At 41.6% G+C, this 19,778-nt stretch overlaps 2 protein-coding genes across 3 annotated transcripts; both read left to right on the top strand.

The window, feature by feature from the left end:
* The first annotated feature begins 70 nt into the window (after nucleotides 1–70).
* itgb1bp2 (integrin subunit beta 1 binding protein 2) lies at nucleotides 71–11,721 on the top strand. 2 transcript variants are annotated; one of them, XM_012968686.3, is made up of 12 exons: nucleotides 71–456; nucleotides 721–870; nucleotides 3,186–3,235; nucleotides 3,324–3,380; nucleotides 5,114–5,274; nucleotides 6,281–6,384; nucleotides 6,819–6,874; nucleotides 6,959–7,029; nucleotides 7,435–7,546; nucleotides 7,775–7,885; nucleotides 10,098–10,160; nucleotides 10,291–11,721. In XM_012968686.3, the coding sequence occupies exons 2-12, from the start codon at nucleotides 759–761 to the stop codon at nucleotides 10,519–10,521; spliced, it is 1,128 nt and encodes a 375-aa protein (XP_012824140.1). In that variant the 5' UTR covers nucleotides 71–456; nucleotides 721–758; the 3' UTR covers nucleotides 10,522–11,721. The 2 variants fall into 2 exon arrangements, with proteins under 2 accessions (XP_012824140.1, NP_001072688.1); NM_001079220.1 differs by having other exon boundaries at nucleotides 431–456; nucleotides 737–870.
* Nucleotides 11,722–12,126: 405 nt separating this feature from the next.
* LOC100496061 (ras-related protein Rab-32-like) lies at nucleotides 12,127–15,676 on the top strand. Its single transcript, XM_004916815.4, has 3 exons — nucleotides 12,127–13,013; nucleotides 14,566–14,840; nucleotides 15,304–15,676. The coding sequence occupies exons 1-3, from the start codon at nucleotides 12,809–12,811 to the stop codon at nucleotides 15,454–15,456; spliced, it is 633 nt and encodes a 210-aa protein (XP_004916872.1). The 5' UTR covers nucleotides 12,127–12,808; the 3' UTR covers nucleotides 15,457–15,676.
* The last annotated feature ends 4,102 nt before the right edge of the window (nucleotides 15,677–19,778 follow it).

Raw genomic sequence — 19,778 nt, 5'->3', positions numbered from 1 at the left:
AGGGAAACAAAACAAACCTCCCATTTTTCATTATTTTTGATTGCTACCCAGGGTCCCACCTCTCATTTTTGCCTCTCTTTGTAAATTATAGATTTCCCGTTCTGTCATTCCCATGATTCCTTCTGCCCCGCAGCATTTAACTCTTTACTTCCTTGCTTACATTTCACCCTGTGTTTTCGTAACCTGCACCCATTCCCTTATGTGTTTTCTTTCCCTTCCCCTCCCTGCAGATTCTCTTACTCAATACTCCTCCTTCCATTTGCCACCTTCTTTCTCGTGTCTTGCTGTTTGTTGTCTGTCACCTGTCACAGCTGTTGTACTTGCCATTTTTGGTTGTGGGCTGTCACTAGCCTGAGTCTAAAGATAGAGCCATGTGTGAGGCCTGCACCGTCATTCATTCTATCAGCTCATCGTGCTCTTGCTGTCCCTTTGTGGCCAGACATTCTGTTGAAACAGGTAACCATAACCCTTTATTCTCTCATTTATTGGCTGACTTATTTATTATATTGCTGCTTATAGCTGTAAATTCTCCTGCTGCCTCTCTCCTAACTGTAAGCAATTTGTCTTTGCTTTGGCCCTTATGAGCCAGTGGTAAATGGATTCATAAACCCAAGTTTGTTATCTTGCTTGTCATATTTCAGCCTGGTATAACTTCCCCAGTTCTCTGCTCTAGACAGTGCTTTTATTGTTTCCCCAGCCTGCCTTTTTCTTTCTTATCAGTATCTCTGTTCCCCAGCTGACTATAAATAGCAGATCTCATGAGTTGTCAGGATCTTGACTTGAAAACCACCCAGGGACCAAAGGAGATGACCTTGCTCTGCTATAACAAAGGATGCGGGCAGAGATTCAACCCCACAGACAACAATGCAGGTGAGGGATTGCAAGTTATGCCTATGAAAGTTCCCCTGGTTTTGCCACAGGACGGATCAACTAAGAGATGATCACCCTGAAGTAATGTAATTATTATTTTTAATATATATAGCACCAACATATTCTGTCACTGCTTTACAGAGATTAGGGGGCAACTTTACCAAAATGTGACTTTAGGGCTTAATAGATAAAAAGTCACCAAGTTGGTGGAGCGGAGATCGGCACAAAAAATTCATGCTTTTCAGATCTCTGCTCCGCTACATTCACATTCACTGATTATCAGGAGCCAGTTAACCTGTGTGTATGTTGTGAAGTGTGGGTGGAAACCAGAGTAGCCATAGAAAGCTTGCCCAAGAACTCTTTATTCTTTTATTATAGTTTTTATTGTTGCACCACTATCTTCAACCAGTGTAGTACACAGAATCATCAGATGCACAGGCTTTGTCTTGTAGCATTTACAATCTAAACTTGGTGCTCGAGGCAGAAATCAACCCCCTGATTCCTTGAGAGCCATACATTAATCACTGCATTTAGCTTGGACACTGATATTTCAAAATACTTGTTCCTGCACTGTTGCCTGGCAGTCTTTTCCAGGTTATCAGAGAGTGGAATTCCCACTTGTGCACTGCCTGCACTATTTCTGTAAGTGATAATGACGAGGAAAAATTGAAAACAACTCGATGTAAATCGTGGAGTAGAAATACAGTTTTCTGTTTATAAAGGCCATCTTGGTGTAAAATTGGATTCAAGAAGCTTGGAAGCATCTGTGATGTCACAAATATTACATCAAAAGTGACGTAGTTAGTTTAAACTGAAAAAAGACATGTAACTAATAACTCAGTTTTACTGACAACACCAGTGTCAAGTTAACTAGACCTGCACAGCTTACAATACTTGTGGCAATTCAGATACTTTAAAATATGCCTTTAAATATTGGTGGGGGTGGGGGGGTCCAGAAACTTCCAGCGAAGTCACTGCTGAGGCAGCAGCTTTATATAAGTGCACAGCCTGAGATGTTCACAGGACTGGGCGTCTTTCCAGTTTTTATAATGACTCAAGTTTGGGGGGTGGTGACTGGTGAGAACTAACATTACTAATTGATACCTAACAGTGGATATCAGATCTTGCTGTTGTGAGGTCCAATCAGCAATAAAGGTGGTGTGTACTAGGTATGCTCAGGATCAGGACCTGGGGTTTACCAGATAAAGGATCTTTCCGTAACTTGGATCTCTGTGCCTTAAGGGCTCTGGCACACGGGGAGATTAGTCGCCCGCAGCAAATCTCCCTGTTCGCGGGCGACTAATCTCCCCGAGTTGCCGGTGGGATGGCACACGCGGCTGCGAGATTTCGGCAAATCACCGAAAATGCCTCACGAGGCAACTTCGGCGATTTGCCGAAATCGCCTGCGCAGCATGTGCCATCCCACTGGCGACTTACATTGTCGCCAGTGGGATGGCAATTCGGGGAGATTAGTCGCCCGCGAACAGGGAGATTTGTCGCGGGTGACTAATCTCCCCTTGTGCCACAGCCCTAAGTGTACTAAATATTTATTTACAAAATAATTAAACCAAATAGAATTGTTTTGCTACCAATAAGGATTCATTATATCTCAGTTGGGATAAAGTACAAGGTACTATTTTATTATTAAAGAGAAAAAGGACAGAAAGGATTTAATTTTTTTTAATTAAAATTGAGTCTATGGGAGATGGCCTTCTGGTAATTTAGAGCTTTCTGGATAACAGATCTCGTACCCGTATGAACAAGCTCTCTAAAGTATTTTATAGAAATAGGTGCACTTTTTGTAGCCTGGCAAATTTTGAGCTTCCTTTGCTGTATATCAAAGTTACTACCACTTTTGTAAGTTGGCAACGGGGACAGATACTGTGTGGGCTTTTTGTTCAAGGATGCTGTTGACATTTTGATCAGTATATGAAACCATAACACAGGTTACATAAAGGACCAGTTATGAACCTTTAAAACAATACATTTTGGGTGTATGGCAACCCTTGTGGCAACTACAGTTCTAATACGGTTAATAGATACAGTCATAGAAATATGAATGTAATTTAGGTATAAAGGTGAAATTGGTGCATGTATGGCCAGTTTTAAGGCACAACTCGCAACAGCTGTGAGGATATGGAATTTGGAATTCTGGTTATAAAATGGCAGTATATGGGAGAGAAAAATGGCCACAGCACTACTACACCACAGCACTTACACCGTGTGAAAGATTGGAATGGCTTGTGCATGGGATCAAGGGAGGCCATATTTGTGGGGGTCTGGCTGCTTTATTAATTACCATTTCTTTTTCTCAGATTCATGTCTCTTTCACCCTGGTTACCCCATATTTCATGATGCTTTGAAAGTAAGTTTATGTAATAATTGCCTTCAATCCAGGGTGCATCTGTTTATTTCTTCTGCATTTATCTTACCATTCTCTCTCTTGCCCTAAGGGCTGGTCATGCTGTAAGAAACGCACCACAGACTTCTCAGAGTTTCTCGCCATTCCGGTAAGATTTTTTCAGTTCTGCTGTCTGCATAAAAACTGGAAGAATTCAAAGCTCATACAATGTATACAGTTTAGTGGTTATAAACATTCATCGCCTTAGGCAGAGAATTATTTAAGCTTGGGAGCATTAGCCTCTCCGTATAAATGCCATATACATGATTGTATGCCCTTCTATGGAAATCCTCTTATTGGTAGCATACCCAAAGAAACATTTTACCTAATCTTACTCCCTCTCAAAGGGGGAACAATTTAAATTATTATGCTCCTCTAAGTGGTGTAATTAACAGTTACCCCAAATTCATTTAAATGCCTGTAAACCTTTGTAAATATAACCATTTTCTGCAAACATATATTGATGGAATTCAATAACTGGGGCCCTACTTGGCCCCCTGCACTCCTTGGGTATTTAGTAATTGCAGATAGTTGTATGTATATCGTTATTTATAAAGCGCTACTTATGTACGCAGCGCTGTAAAGTAGAATAGGTTAATACAAACAGGGTTATTAAGATAAATAATAATAGATAAATACAAAGTATAACAATAAATACAAATAAATACAAGATACAGTTGCAATAAGTTAAGAGTCAAAGATGGAGGTCCCTGCCCTGTAGAGCTTACAATCTATATAGTTCTTTCCATATTATTGTGTCTCTAGAGCTGTAGTTGGATAAGAGTGGGGGTATCTACCAGTGCCGGGGCTCTTGTCTTAAGGGCAGGGGTACACGGGGAGATTAGTCGCTCCGCATCAAATCTCCATTGGCGTGGGTGGCTAATCTCCCCGCAATGCCATCCCACCGGCTAAAATGTAAATTGCCACTGGGTTGGCATACGCGGCGCCATGAGTTGCCGAAGTTGCCTTGAGAGACGATTTACATTCTAGCCGGTGGGATGTCATTACGGGGAGATTACTTGCCCGTGACAACAAAGATTTGTCTTGCGGTGACTAATCTCCCCGTGCATCACTGCCCTAAAAAACTCAGTAGTGGTGACTAATTATGGCGATTTAGCTGTCATAGGTCACTATGCTAGTTGCCACAACTAATGGCACATAGACAATTAGTTGCCATAACTTTTTAAAAAATTTGCGCCAACTAATCGCCCCGTGTGTCTTCGCCCTTAGGGTGGATGAAATACAGATACTGTATCAGGGCTTATGTATGTTGGATGCTGGGAATTTCAGTATGACAAAAGCTAGAGGGCCTGAGACAACCATAATGTACATACTGAAAATAGTGTCTCAAAATAAATTTTGAAAATAAAAAAGCCATTTGTATAGCAGAACATCAACATAGACATTAAGATGATTCCATACAAGAAACAGTCCTCTGGCCATAGAAATATTACAATTTGTAATGAAAATATTGTTACACAGTTCTTGGTTAGGGATGCACCAAATCCGTCATTTTTTTAAATTCAGCCAAATACCGCAAAAAAGATAGAGTTAATATAGGTTATATATTGGGTTATAAATAGATTTAAAATTGACAGAATGGCATCATCTACCTTTAAAGATTTATAACCATTAGTTCTTCTGGGCAGTCTGAATTCTGACTGACTGAATAATAAAAATTTATCCAAATCCAAAAAATGCTATATTTTGGCCAGACCCCAAACAAAATCCTGGATTCAGTAAATCCCTGTTCTTTGTATACCCATCTATTTTCCCCAAGTACTCTTTCTTATATAACAATCCTTTCCTCTGAATGTGCCTTTCTTTTGTTTCTCCACTTAGGGATGCACTAAAGGGTTACACAGCAATGAGAAGCCCTCAGAACCAATGAAGCCGGAAATCTGTGGAAACAAGGGTGTATCAGATGCCAAATCAAATCGCACAACAGATATAATCGTACAAGGTCCCAAATCAGCAGAAAAAATGTTAAAGGAGAGGCCCAGGTATTGTGATTACATGAGAAATGCAGAATTCCATATACAATCTGTATACCAGGTATGCTGTGCTGTGTGTATGGAGTTTCATCTCCTGTACAATCACACATTAGTCACATAGGTGTTGTAGTACTGCATGTTTGCCATAAATTCTGGATTATCCAGAATACTGGATCCAGTATAGCATGATTTCTGGTTGGATACTTGGCAATCATAAGTAGGATTGCCACCTGTCTGGTTTTTCAAGGAGCTGTCCAGGTCAAAACCTTCTGCATGGTTTCAACATTCAGAAAACCAGGCAGAAACCCTCTGAATTATGTCCAGCAGACACAATAATCCCACCCAACATAATTACGCTGACAAAAACGTCATCACGTGTTGCAGTTATGTGATGATGTCAGCAGCTTGCGTCATGATGTCAGTGTAGCAGTGTGAGATAAGTGACATAAAATTGTTAACAAGTTAATAAACGTCCTTCCATTGATTGTTCTAACAGTACTGTTGATCCAGTATAAAGCTACTTTATGTTTTGACAAAACTTTCTCACATTTCATATACTGGTAAATAGGAGTCAGGCAGAAGGGTAAATCTTACTTCTCAATGTGTTTGTGAGCTCTGCTTTGAAGAACAAAGAGGGCATCTAGCATTTCCAACCATCACTTATTGTTCATTGGCAATAAACCCCTAGAGTAGCAAAGCAACTTCTATTCAAGTATGGGGGTTCTCCTTATCAATATTCAAATAGAAAGCTCCATTATTTGAGATAAAGCATGACTAATGGTGACCATACACAGGCAGATGACGATCTGTGTTCACAGCTTATCTGCCAGTGTACGGGGCCCTCCAGCTGGCATCCCTGACTGATATCTGGGCAAAAATTGGCCAGATGTTGATCGGACAGGCTTGATTTTTCGTTGGATCAGGGACTGCATCGGCTGATGCGGTCCTCCCTTCAGCTTTACCTGTCCCCTGTAAGAGCGCAATTAATATTTAATACAAACATTTTTTTCCTCAGTGCTCAAGAACAAATGCAACCACTTGTACTCAAAGTGTCCCAGTCACTTGAGAAGGAGCTGGAAAAACTGAAAATTAAACCGCAAGAGAAAGAAGTGCAGAAAGGTAAATGAGCAGCACTATTTTAGGCTAATGTCCCACGGAGCAAGAAAAATCCCTTCTTCCCTAAGGCTAGGGAAGGTAAAGCTACAGAGCGAGTTAGTCACCTGCTATAGATCCCTGCTACCACAGGCGACTAACCTCTCTGAAATGCCCTTCTACCAGCAACAATATAAGTTAGCCGTGGAAAGGCCTTCGCATTGCTTCGGCTTTTTGTAAAGTTTCCTTCTGCAACTTTGCGTGATTTCAGAAAGCCAAAGCAATGCATAGGCCTTTCCACCAGTGATTCCTATTGTTGCCAGTGGACAAGCATTAAGGAGTGGTTAGTTGCCCGTGGAAGCAGAGATCTATAGCAGGTGATCAACTCGCTCGCTTAGCCTATAGCCTTAGGGAAGAAGGAATTTTGAAGACAAATTCTTATCTTGCTTTCCCTTTTGCAGTTGAAACTGACCAAATAGGTGTTGGAACGACATGTAAACATGCAGGCTGCAAAGAGGTGAGCCTACAGTATTTAATAGGTCGCTAACTGTGTATATAATGGAGACTGGCTCCATACTGTGAAATTTTTCTGTTGTCACAGGTTTATCAGGGGCCAGAAAGTGATGCAGGAACCTGTATTCATCACCCAGGGGTGCCAGTTTTCCATGAAGGGTAATTTACTATATCACTCCTACCTGCATCTTTTTTTTCAGCTTCCCCCTTAACACAGCATTAAAAAATGCCCTGCCAATTATCAGTAACTGTGCCTATGTATCTCCTGAATTTTTAATTTCAGTGCTTAATGCAATCCTTTTAACATCACATAAACATGTTTTCTTCAACTAGAGGCCTGTGGCCAAGATGAAAATATTCATGGCATTTTAAAAGCCTGTAGCCTTCCTAACTGCTTCATTGCGTTCTGGTTTTGTCTTAATACATTTTGACCCCCAACTATTGAGTATTATTGGAAATATGCAGAATATGCTGGAATATATTATTATAACCATCACTTCTTGCAAGACATGTTGTATTTTCATATCTTGCCCTTCCCAATTATCATTGTGTATTTCTTCACAGGATGAAGTTCTGGTCTTGTTGTAACATCAAGACCAGTGACTTCAATGAATTCCTGGATCAGCGAGGATGCGCCTCAGGGAAACACCTTTGGATAAAGACTACAGGCAGACAGGTGAATAGGGCAGGGGGGTTGATAGGTTTATTGGGAAAGTGTGTGAGGAACTTGAGTAAATATGGGCCAAAATTGGACCATACATGCATGGATTTGGGGATATATTTGGATAGCAGATGGAAATGTAGGGTTATAGGGACATGGTCTGCCCATTTTATACCTTGCAGCTGAAGTCAATAATCCATCTGACATTATTTTTTTTTTTTTTAATGCCGCTCCCTTCTCCAGGCAGTCTCATGTCGCTATGATTGGCACCAGACAAGCAGCGTGGTTGTTATTACTATTTATGCAAAGACAGCAATTCCGGAGCTCAGCCATGTTCTAGCGAATCAGACAGCAGTAAGTGAAAGAACAAGATTAATCAAATCAAAATGTCCCACAGTTGTGGAGTAATGTATAACCAGAAGGTATTACTGTACACTTGAGTGATATGGCATGGTCGATGGACCATAGAGTTTCTGATATAACAACCAGACAATAAAATACAGCCTATGGCAAAGTTATGTGCACTGTCCGTTCATGGATCCCAGAGCAGTATACGTTACAGAGATTTTTATATGTATATATGTGTTATAGGTGGTTCTGTCATTAGTACAAGTGCATTTCTCAGAGTGATTGGTTGGTCTCAGACACGGAGGATTCTAACTCTAGCACTTTTGGGGGCTGAAGAGATGTAAGGGAACTCTAAGGGACTGGGTTAAGAAAGTCTGATATCCAGTGTCGGTCTGAAGGGCCCACCAGAAATCCTTTGACTGCTTGCCCCACTTTCCATACTATTTTGCCTTGTATTTTTATTCAGTGTCTTTATTCTTCTTTATCACCAACCCAGTAACCAGTCTTTGCCAATCAAAAGGCAAAAACTGTAAAGGTGTCACTGGATAGGGGCGCATCTATGCCCCACTGGAAAGTCAAGGTTCCATATTCATACCAATCAACAATTGAAAACAGGCATATAGTTGAAAAGAGAGTCCATCAAGTCCAACCCCTCCAAATGAATGCCAGTGCACACACTCATATCAACCTATCTATACACTTACATACAGGGCTCCTTCCACATAGATAGCACAATATTGTACACACATACTGCTGCCTTGCTATGTACACAAGCAGCCTAGGGCTCACATATAGAAAAAAATGTTCAAGTGCAAAATTCTGCTCACTTTCTCTTATTGTGTTTGCTGTCCTCTAATTTCTACTTTATGTTTTTCTGTCCTGCTTTCTACACTATCCTATGTCTTTTCTTTTTCCAGCATTTCAGCTGTTATGTACTTATCCTACTTTTCTTCTCTCTTAAACTTTCCTTTGCCCATATTTCACCCACACTTTCACCTCTGCCAGTGGATCACCCACCTTTCCTCACTTCTTTAGTTTTCACTACATACTTGTCTCTCCCCTTCTGTTCCTCCCAATCTCTTCACTCTCCTATTCACCATATTATTCTGCCCAACACTTTTTTATCTCTGCCTCATTTTTTCAATCCTGTTTTCTATGGGAGAGGGCTGGGTGAATCCAGGTTGGTGGTAGGCTGGGCGAATCCTGTTTGGTAGTAGGCTGGGCCAGTCTGTGGTGGGGACGGTCTGGGCCAATCCAGGATGGGGTGGGCTGGGCCAATCATCGCTGAGGGTGGGCTGGGTTATTTGGGAATGGGGTGGGCAGTGCAGTGAGTGTAAAGGAAAAGCTTCCAGCTTTAGGTGCTGTCAGCAGGGGGGCCCGGATAATTTAAGTAAGTGCAGCACAGTCGAGCCCCCCTTAAAGGAGCAGTAAAACCAAAAAATAAAAGTGTTTTAAAGTAATTAAAATACAATGTTAACAGCTGCCATGCACTGTTAAAACAGGTGTGTTTGCTATAGAAATGCTATAGAAAAGGCACAGGTGACATAGCAGATAACAGATAAAACACCATTGTACTCTGCAGAGTGTATCTGTTATCTGCTATGTAACCTGTGTAACTTTGTGCCCTTACCAACAAGAACCATCAACACTGCTTCAATTGAATGTTATGTTCCTTCAGTCTGAAGGGATGGCCTCTGGTGCGATGTTTTTATAGATGAAACGATCCCTTCATATCTGTCTCTAATGCCCTCTAATGTATTTCTAAAGAGTAATTGTGGCGCCTCACAAGCATATTTTTCCATCCCTCTTACAATATGATCACATGCTTCAAGTACTTCAGGCCCACACTGGCAATCTGTGGATTCATGGCAAATGCCAGCAGATGTGGAACATTTATAGCATTTCATGCCATAGAACATAGATTGGTATCAGCATAAAAAGACCATAGTGATTCTACATTTCCTGATGGCTCTTTGAGCTAATGTATGTGAACATGCCAACACAAAAAATACTTCCACCATGGTTTGGAAAGTGTCAGGCACTTTATAAAGAATGAAAACACAGATCAGATACATTCATAATACCCCTGAAAGTCCTGCCCATTCATTTTGTATACTTATGTCTCAGGCAGAACAATGGCACCTACACCTTGCTCCGCAGAGGCACAACAGGAGACTGTTCATATGTTAACAAGCTGTTTGCATATTTCTTTTTATAGCTGGACATTCAGATTTCCTTTCAAGGCCAGAGCGAGTTTAGGAAACAAGTGGAGTTGTGGGGGGTAAGTTCAGCTTTTGCACCAGGGCTTGGCCTGCTTTTCCTGTTTGTACAATATGTGTGGCTGCAAGGCTGTTTTTGTACTCACAGCTTTGTCATGGTCTCTACTGACACTTTCCCTCTTCATTCCTTAGGTTATTGATATTGGCAAAAGTACTGTCAGTTTGTTACCCACAAAGGTGGAGATTACAATGAAGAAAGCTGATCCAGTGACTTGGGGGCGGCTGGAGCTTTCTCGCCATTCCCCACAGATTACAGTTGAAGAAGAGCCACAAATCAACCCAGAGAAGCCACCAGAACCTGAGTTCTCTGATGACGATGATGATGATCTCAGCTGGTCTGAGGATGAGGAGCCCACAGACTAATGAGGAGACATTCATCAATTGTTATATTACTCTGATACTAACTTATTACACTTCATCTTCCCAACTTTATTCCATCTGCAGTTTTCCCTATTTTCTAAATAGTCCCTGTTTCTAATTTTCAATTTACAATGTTTTCCAATAAGCTAAAACACAGGCTGCTCCTATTACAAATTATAATGTATTCCCTCTAGTAAATTATAAGGATAATTACTAGGATAATTGCTAGGATTACCCCTTCCCTTTACTCTCTGTCGTGAATGTTTTCTAAGCGGAAGTCCAATATGCTGGGGGTTACAGTATCTGTGCACTGGGAATGATTTACCTTACCAGAATCAAACATGGAGTAATTTCAGTTTCCCTGTTTAGCTCAAGAAATAAGAAAAACCACTGGGATTTTTTGTGATTAAAGCAATAGGAAAAGAGGATACCTACTACATTCATTGCACAAGATGGTATACTGCTCCTTTAAGAAATGTATTCACAGTTGTGTGGATCAATCCAGAGGGGCCATGGCTTTGTGGAGTTTTTTTTTTTACTATAGTCCAGCAGATGGCACCATCGGTACAAATACATGGCTTATACCTTATTTACTTCTCTTCCAACTAAAGCTTGGTTGAGCGAGATGCTATTAGTAGTATTACTACTAGTCTCCTCCTTTGCCTTTATGATCCAATAGCACAGCTGGAATATCCAGGTAGTCTACTGTGACTCAAGGCTAAGAACACATTGCAAAATAGGGATAACAGGTATTTAGGCAAGTTAAATAGCCTCAGCAGCACTTGGTAACAAATGGGGTTAACTGCAAGGAATGGTGGTAGATTTATATATGTGTAATAGTGGCCCTTTTTTGTTATCAGTAACACAAGCTCATGTGTGTGCCCAGCTGCCTGTAGCGTCAGGTCCCAAGCAGCCAATCACAGTGGTCTCTGCAGCAGCTCCCATACAATTCTTGTGATAATTACTAGTGTCACAGCAGGCAACAAATCACCTAAGTGGCACTAACCTTACAGTCACCTTCTCTCTGCAGTTCTTTATTTGCATCCCCCATCTATTTCACTTCCCATTCATTCACACTCTCTCTCCCCTTTCACACTTCTTCCACCTCTTTTTCCCTGTGCATATAATCTTACTTTAACTGGCCTGAGATTTCCTGTTTTCTTTTGTTTTTCTTAATAAATATTTGTATATTTTCCTGTGAAACTGCATACTGCCTTAGTTTGCACAGTGCCTGTTCTTACCCCCTGCCAATGCAGTGGGGCCCAAAGGAAAAGGGAACCAGAAAAGATCAATTATTACATTTTTTCTGGGCCTTTTTTTCCATGAACCATACCAAGGACTGGGGGCAATGGCCCAGATATATATTAATATATATTATAATATATTTGCAGACAATCCATGGAGTTCAAGTAACCCTGTATGTTCAGAAAAAAGAGAAGGTCCACATCATGCAGGGTTATAGTATTAATTGCTGTTTGCTCCTATGCTGGCTTTTTTAGTTGTAAAGAGAAATATACAGTTGTGTTTACATATGGTTGCATAGCTATAGCAGGATACTTATATTTATTTATAGTTACATAGGTAAAGTTACATACAGTAGAACCCCCATTTTACGTTTTTCAGGGGACCATGGGAAAATGTAAAATCAGGGAAATATCTTGCGATATTTTGTAAGCTCCAGGATAGGTGCGCATGCGCAGTGTGTATTACCAGCCGAAAGTGGTGACTCTGACCTTCCCAATATGGCGCCCACGATGGGAAAACTTTACTTCCTAAAGTAAGTGCCCTTTTTAGCTGAAAAAGAAGCAATTTGCTAGCGAGAGGCATGTTAAAAATCCCGGGAAGAGAGCTAAATGGCGGGAAAACGTAAAATCCGGGGACATAAATTCGGGGTTCTACTGTAGTTAATTTGGGTTAAAAAAAAGTCTGAAAAGTTCAAAATTTTCTAACTTGTCCGATCGACTTAACAACCGATCACCATGGTTTAAAAATGATCAGGGCAATAATTCAGAGCCCATGTGTGCATGGTCCAAAAATGATATTGGTGTGTGCTAGAATGCCAGATGGAGGCAATTTACCCCCTGACAGTGTATATCATAGCCCCTCTGGGGCACGCTGTAGACTTACTCAGGAGAAATGTGCTAATGCACATACTGACTTTTCCTCACTTCTCTGCAGAATTCCAACTTGTGCCAAGCTGAGTACACAAACACACACACACCCAGGCTTATAGAGCACACGATCCAGAGAGCACAGTGACTATTGACTGGTGTGTCTCTGAGCAGCTTGCATGATGGGGTCTCCCCAGAGGGAAATTCTATGTAAGGTGCTGGTAGTGGGTGACCTTGGTGTGGGAAAGACGTCAATCATCCAGCGTTATGTCCACAACGTTTTCTCTCAGTGCTACAGGGCTACCATTGGGGTGGACTTTGCTCTAAAGATTGTAAACTGGGACCTGAACACCATGGTCAGACTGCAACTCTGGGACATTGCAGGTGAGAGGACAGACTTTGTGGGGCACTCTGCAGTTGTACATAATGCATATCAAAGGGGAACTAGAGCTACATTGCAAGGTGTATAGAATGTAACCTATTCATAATTTTTTTACTGTCTTTTAAATGCGAGTCATAATTATGGGATTGAGATGAATTTAATAACTTCCATTTCCTGCTCTACCGAACAGGAAACTGATTCTGGCCTATTCTAATGACTTCCTCTTCACATAGACATCTAGGGCAGCTCATGGTTTTAAAATAGCTAAAGTTGCCCAAAGGCAGTATATCCAGTAATTATGAATGAATATTATAACATTTTCGCATAGGAGCTAAAGTTGTAGGAGTTGTGCTGATGGCTTGTTCGGATGCTGTGAATGTGAATGGCCCTGGACTCTGAGTATAGTTTAGTTGTTATTTTGATGTTGGAAGCTAGTGTACTACATATACTTTATTCCTAGATTCTAAGATGGGCTGTTTTATCTTTGTCCAGCAGCTGCTGCTGCTGAACTACAACTTACAGTGTGCCCTGATACATTGTGATCCTTTCCACATTTTTATGACAAAACTAGATTAGTCCACTGAGTAAGAGCTGTATACAGAAATTCTCAATACTAGAGGGGGGAACAAGCAATTCTGGGTACTTTTATCTTGGGGGGCTTTGGTGGAAATGATTTGGCTGTGTGACCCTATAACTTCTAAGTACTCCCCTGTCTCCACAGAATATTAGATACATACAGTATTACATATTTCTGTAAATATTACATTGCAAGGTGTTCTTCCCACTGCAGCAAAGGCATAGTGCACTCCAGTGGTCTAAAGGAAGGGAGCCGGAAATGACCAAAGGTATTGGCCGTGCCCAGAGCAACTCTTTCCATCTTCATGTCATGTGCAAATTCCATAGCATGGGTAATGTGCAGAAAAACAGGGATAGTCCCATCTCCCACAGATTCTCCAGAGATGTAACTATAGAGTAAGCATACCCTGTTAGTAATGTGCAGGTTGACCCGTGGGTTTACCCTCAGGTCAGGTGGATTAGGGTTGAAATTTGGGCAATTCTTGCAGGTTGGGTGCAGGTCAGACTGGGAAAGTATTCTCTTTCTCTGCTCCTAAAGATTCCCTTTCTTGGAACTTACGGTGCACACAGAAGTAGAGTACAGGAGAGACGAGAGTATGGCCAGGGTGCGGGTCCTACAATGGCACCATATTGTGGATTAGGGTCTGGTGCAGGTAAGTTTTTGCAGGTTAGGGTCGGGTTAGTTATTCGTGACCCGCACATTACTGTACCCTGTGTCTCCTTGTGAGGGCCCCAGTGGGACACTGACTGATAAACAGTTTCTTAAAATTAGTTCTTATCCCAAAGTTTATGGGAGTTAAAAATGGACACCAGTGTGAAATACTGATAGATGAATTTTGTTTGTCTGTTGTGTCTATTGTGAGTACTCTTTATGATGTGCAACGTTACATGCAGCTGCCAATTAAAATGCCTAAATGCGCCACAGAATGCATGTGTTCCAAAACACTGTATTGTGATTTACTTTGTATTTCCCTTCAGGACAGGAGAGATTTGGTCACATGACACGGCTATATTACCGTGAGGCAGTGGGTGCCCTCGTGGTATGTGACCTAGGTCGGGTGGCCACAGTGGAGTCGGTGTCTCGTTGGAAAGAAGATCTAGATTCAAAGGTGTGCTTGCAGAATGGGAACCCCATCCCAGTCATACTTCTTGGGAACAAGTGTGACCAAGTTCCCTTGGGTACATCCGCTTCAAATCTGGAGCAGCTTGGCGAAGAGCTGGGATTTAGTCACAGTCACATGACTTCTGCCAAGGTAAGAATGCAAACACGTGTCACTTATGGCACTAAGATACTGGCATGTACATCTTCTCCACTCATTAGTGATGTGCGGGTCGAGAAATACTCAACCCGCACCCAACCTGAACCCTACCCGGCTTCCTCCCACTATTTATAGACCCGCTGGCAGTGTGAGGGTGAGTGGAAGCGCTCAACCCAAACCCGCCCACAACCTGCAGTTGATGTGGCAAGGTCAGCCCGAACCCACCTGACCCGTGGGTATCAGGCCAGCCCACACATCACTGCCACACATCATCTGTATTCAGTTCACATTAGGGTTCATTTACCTCTTTAAGTACTGGTGCCCCTGCAATTTCTCTGCAGGCAGTTGCACGTTAAACCACTTTCATTGACGGTACTTGACCGAAAAGTGCTCCTTGCTCCATCCCCCCTTGTCTCTCACACTGTTTTATCTATCTTTTTTCTTCTATCTTCTACAGGAGAATGTAAATATTGAAATGGCAATCTCTTCTCTAATTAAAGAAATGATTGCCAATGATGAAGACTATGAGCCCAGAAATGATCCCAATATTATCCAGCCATCTCTGCACCCCTCAGTGAACAAGGCTTGTTCTCAGTGTTCTAGGCTCTGACCTGCAGTGTTTGAATCCAATTTTATTTATAAATGTGCATATTCGTGTACTGTGTATAGGCCTGTATTTTGTGGTGGCAGGGGTAAAACTTTGTGGGGCTTAATCTAGTCTGTTCATCTTACCATATTAGCTCCCCCTTTATATCCCTTCCCAGAGGCTATTATCCCCACTGCTACTATAGGCACCATCCCTCCCTACTATACCTGCTATCCCACAGCCCCAGTCCCTTCCCAGAGGCTATTATCCCACTGCTACTATAGGCACCATCTCTCCCTACTATACCTGCTATCCCACAGCCCCAGTCCCTTCCCAGAGGCTATTATCCCACTGCTACTATAGGCACCATCTCTCCCTACTATACCTGCTATCTCACAGCCACAGTCCCTTCCCAGAGGCTATTATCCCCACTGCTACTATAGGCACCATCTCTCCCTACTATACCTGCTATCTCACAGCCACAGTCCCTTCCCAGAGGCTATTATCCCACTGCTACTATAGGCACCATCTCTCCCTACTATACCTGCTATCTCACAGCCACAGTCCCTTCCCAGAGGCTATTATCCCCACTGCTACTATAGGCACCATCTCTCCCTACTATACCTGCTATCCCACAGCCACAGTCCCTTCCCAGAGGCTATTATCCCCACTGCTACTATAGGCACCATCTCTCCCTACTATACCTGCTATCTCACAGCCACAGTCCCTTCCCAGAGGCTATTATCCCCCCACTGCTACTATAGGCACCATCTCTCCCTACTATACCTGCTATCCCACAGCCACAGTCCCTTCCCAGAGGCTATTATCCCCCACTGCTACTATAGGCACCATCTCTCCCTACTATACCTGCTATCCCACAGCCCCAGTCCCTTCCCAGAGGCTATAATCTCCCCACTGCTACTATAGGCATCATCTCTCCCTACTATACCTGCTATCCCACAGCCACAGTCCCTTCCCAGAGGCTATTATCCCACTGCTACTATAGGCACCATCTCTCCCTACTATACCTACTATCCCTCAGCCACAGGCCACTATTTCTAACTACTACTCTGTGGGGCTGTAATATGTGTTGGGCCTATATCAGTTGACCCTGTTTCGACTGCACGAAAATACAGCCCTGTGTGTGCATCCATCTTTTTAGATTTTGTACAAGAATATCCATGTATATATGTATATAAATGTGTGTAATTCTATTATTGCTGTTTTTTGAGTGATATACATTGTATAAGATATAACAACACTGACACATATTACAGAACCCCATTTACCATATGTTTTGCCTTTAAAAAAAACAATGTATCTATATTTCTCCAGAGGGGAGAACCAGTGGGGGCCCTGTGAGTACCTAGGGGGTCATGTTCCCCACACTGGCTTTCCTGCTGCCCATGATCCCCAGGGGTGCAAATTGACACCACTGAGGAGAACCATTGGGTTCTGGGTTTGTAACTGCCTATATATCTGAAAGTTTAATTGTCAAATTAAAAGCCACGAACAGCATATGGAGGTAGTCAACCCACTGCTGGACCTATTATTATTATTATTATTAACATTTATTTATAAAGCGCCAACATATCCCGCAGCGCTGTACAATAAGTGGGTTTCATACATTGGACATACAGAGTAACATATAAAGCAATCAGTAACCGATACCCTATGGTCAGGTTTCATAAAGTCGGGGTTCTTCCCCCTTGTGGTGCGCTGGTTTGCACTTGACTGGGCATCAGCAAATGACTGGGCAGCATTGTGCTAGCCACGAGGTTTGCCCTTGCCTGTCAATCATCCCAGCTGCTAGTTACTGATCCTCAATGAGTGTGATTGACAAGTCAAAAGTATTCTTTAAACAGTTCAGAAGGGGGTAACACTCCAGGTAGCTCTCATTGAAATCTGGGATTTTTTTGCAAATACAATGTGCATGTCATGTGCAGTAACACTCTAATATATAAATGTACCAATAGGGCTCTATGTGGTTTTCCTTAAAGGACAAGTCAACCCAGAATATAATAATTTGCCCAATAAAAGAGACTAAAAGAAAACTATATTCTAAGCAATATACTGTACATTCATTACAAATTTGTAATGGTTATTTGTATGTATAATTGTTATTAGAAGCAGTGTTTGCCTGTCCTTTTCTATTCCCTACCCTGGTGGCTCTGGCATTTGAATCAATGTAACACAAGGCAGCAGACTGACAGACCTGACTTGCTGGAGGAGACTGACCTTTGCAACATTGTTTAAAAGTAACAACCAGGAGTTCAGCAAATCCTGCTTTCAATAGCAATTACATTTACAATTAACTTTTAAAGCATTGAACAATTTTAATAAATTCATATTGGAAAGTTGCTTAGAATTATGTTTTCTTTTATTAGGCAAAAACTAATTTTTGGGGTTGACATGCCCTTTAATGCTAAAATAGACTTTGAATAGATTTGAATAGATTTTGTTTCATGTTGTTTCTAATTTTACAGTTGCTTCTTAATGACAGTGAAAGTATTAGGGTATTCGGCAGTGTCTGTCTGTCTGTCTGTCTGTCTGTCTGTCTGTCTGCAAGTCAGGCAAGCAGGTGTATGTAGGCATTTAGAATGTAAGCTCTTGCCAGCAGGGCCCTCCCCCTAGTGTCTCCGATCCTCATCTAATGTAACTGCAAACCATTTTTGTGAATTGTTTATATGTACATGTTAACTGTTTTGTCTTTTTTACCCCTCTATTCTGTAAAGCGCTGTGTAAATTGATGGTGCTATATAAATAATATAATAATAATAATAATAATAATAATAAGGGGGTTGTTCACCTTTAAATAAACTTTTAGTATGTTGTGGAGAGTGCTATTCTGAGACAACATGCAATTGGTCCTTATTTTTCATTACTTGTGGTTTTTGTTCAGCAACATTCAGTTTGGCATTTTAGCAACTATCTGCTTGCTAGGGCCCAAATTACCCTAGCAACTTAGCAGTGGTTTAAATAAGATACCATAACATGAATAGGAGAGGTTTTTGAATAGAAAGATAAGTGATACAGTATGTATGAATGGTCAAGTAGTAAGGCTGGTGTGAAGTGGGGATTTATTATTCAGCAATAGCTGTAGGACCGCAGGTTCCACACCCCTCACCTAGTTCAGGTCTATTTATATATTGTCCAAAGACTCAAATTTGTGCTATAGTGTTATATTTATTACCTGCTATAGGCTGGAATTCTGTCTAAGAATCTATGGCACTGGCTGTGGCAGGACCCATGCATCCGGCTACAATAATTCCCAGAAATAATTCATTTTCTTAGAAATTACCCAGAAAAATAAAATTCAGTTTCAATTCATTTTTATGGAAATCATCTGTATGCAAAATAAATGTCAATCACAAGGGATAGATGCCTAAGGAAATATTCCTGGAATAGTTTATAGTTTTGGGGATCCTGCCCTCTGACACCAGGTTTACTTTTCTTTTATTCGTTTTAAGTTAAATGTTGGTACTAAAGGGGTTTGTTACTAAACTGTTTTATTAGGGTGTTTAATAGAAAGTCCCTGGGCACGACAACAATGTAAAGCTAAGCTGTGAAACTCACAGGACTGTGTGAAGTCATCATGTCTGTGTGAGTCAGGCTGTTGGTGAGTGGGAGGGTGAAACTTGGAGCCCACTAAATGTTGTTGAACTGCACCCCACCACTATACTCTCGTCCAGCATGCTGTGGAGGGGTGTATGGTGTCCTTTCCAGGTAAGCAAGTAATCCAGGAGCAGAGATACAGAAGATAGTAGCTGAGAGCAATGGAGTGGAGCTTCTCCATTTGAATTGAAACTACCAGATTCAGGTTCAGACTGGGATTCAAATAAGACCTGGCATTTCAAGTTTAGAGAGACCCAATAAGCTCCCACCAGGCCCAATAAATAGTGACTGTCTATAGTATGTTATAGCAGCCTCTCTGGTATTTGCCAGAATAAACAAATTGCCAGTCTGGGCCTCATACAAGCAAAATAAATGACAAACTGGGCACAGATAAAGTGTTTATTTTATTAGTACCATGGACAATATTTGTAGCTGCCATAACAGTGCCTATAATATTATTATATATTAGACAGTACATCGATTGTTCATCATTCGCAATAAGCTTAGACTCTAAGGCTAATGCCACACAGAACGTATTCTCAGCTGAAAAACGCTTGGCAAGAATACACCCCTATGCTTGAAAATCCTCCTACCTGTGCCTGCACCTGAAAGCACTGAATACACTCGGGTGCAGGCAAGTGTAGCCAATATCCACCGAAAATGCAAAGTCTCATGTTTTTTTGAGGATATGGATTACATGTGCCTGCACCCAAGCGTATTCAGTGCTTTCA

The sequence above is a fragment of the Xenopus tropicalis genome, chromosome 8 (genome assembly GCF_000004195.4).
Source record: "Xenopus tropicalis strain Nigerian chromosome 8, UCB_Xtro_10.0, whole genome shotgun sequence".
Taxonomy (NCBI): Eukaryota; Metazoa; Chordata; class Amphibia; order Anura; family Pipidae; genus Xenopus; species Xenopus tropicalis.
Note: the sequence above shows the minus strand (reverse complement) of the source record. Positions and strands in the feature narration are given on the sequence as shown.

Bases quoted from the DNA above. Each gene is read 5' to 3' on its own strand.
- LOC100496061 (XM_004916815.4), top strand. From the start codon at position 12,809: ATGATGGGGTCTCCCCAGAGGGAAATTCTATGTAAGGTGCTGGTAGTG. The intron at 13,014-14,565 runs GTGAGAGGACAG...ATTTCCCTTCAG, and splicing joins GCAACTCTGGGACATTGCAG to GACAGGAGAGATTTGGTCAC. The intron at 14,841-15,303 runs GTAAGAATGCAA...TATCTTCTACAG, and splicing joins GTCACATGACTTCTGCCAAG to GAGAATGTAAATATTGAAAT.
- itgb1bp2 (XM_012968686.3), top strand. From the start codon at position 759: ATGAGTTGTCAGGATCTTGACTTGAAAACCACCCAGGGACCAAAGGAG. The intron at 3,236-3,323 runs GTAAGTTTATGT...TCTTGCCCTAAG, and splicing joins TATTTCATGATGCTTTGAAA to GGCTGGTCATGCTGTAAGAA. The intron at 7,547-7,774 runs GTGAATAGGGCA...TCCCTTCTCCAG, and splicing joins TAAAGACTACAGGCAGACAG to GCAGTCTCATGTCGCTATGA.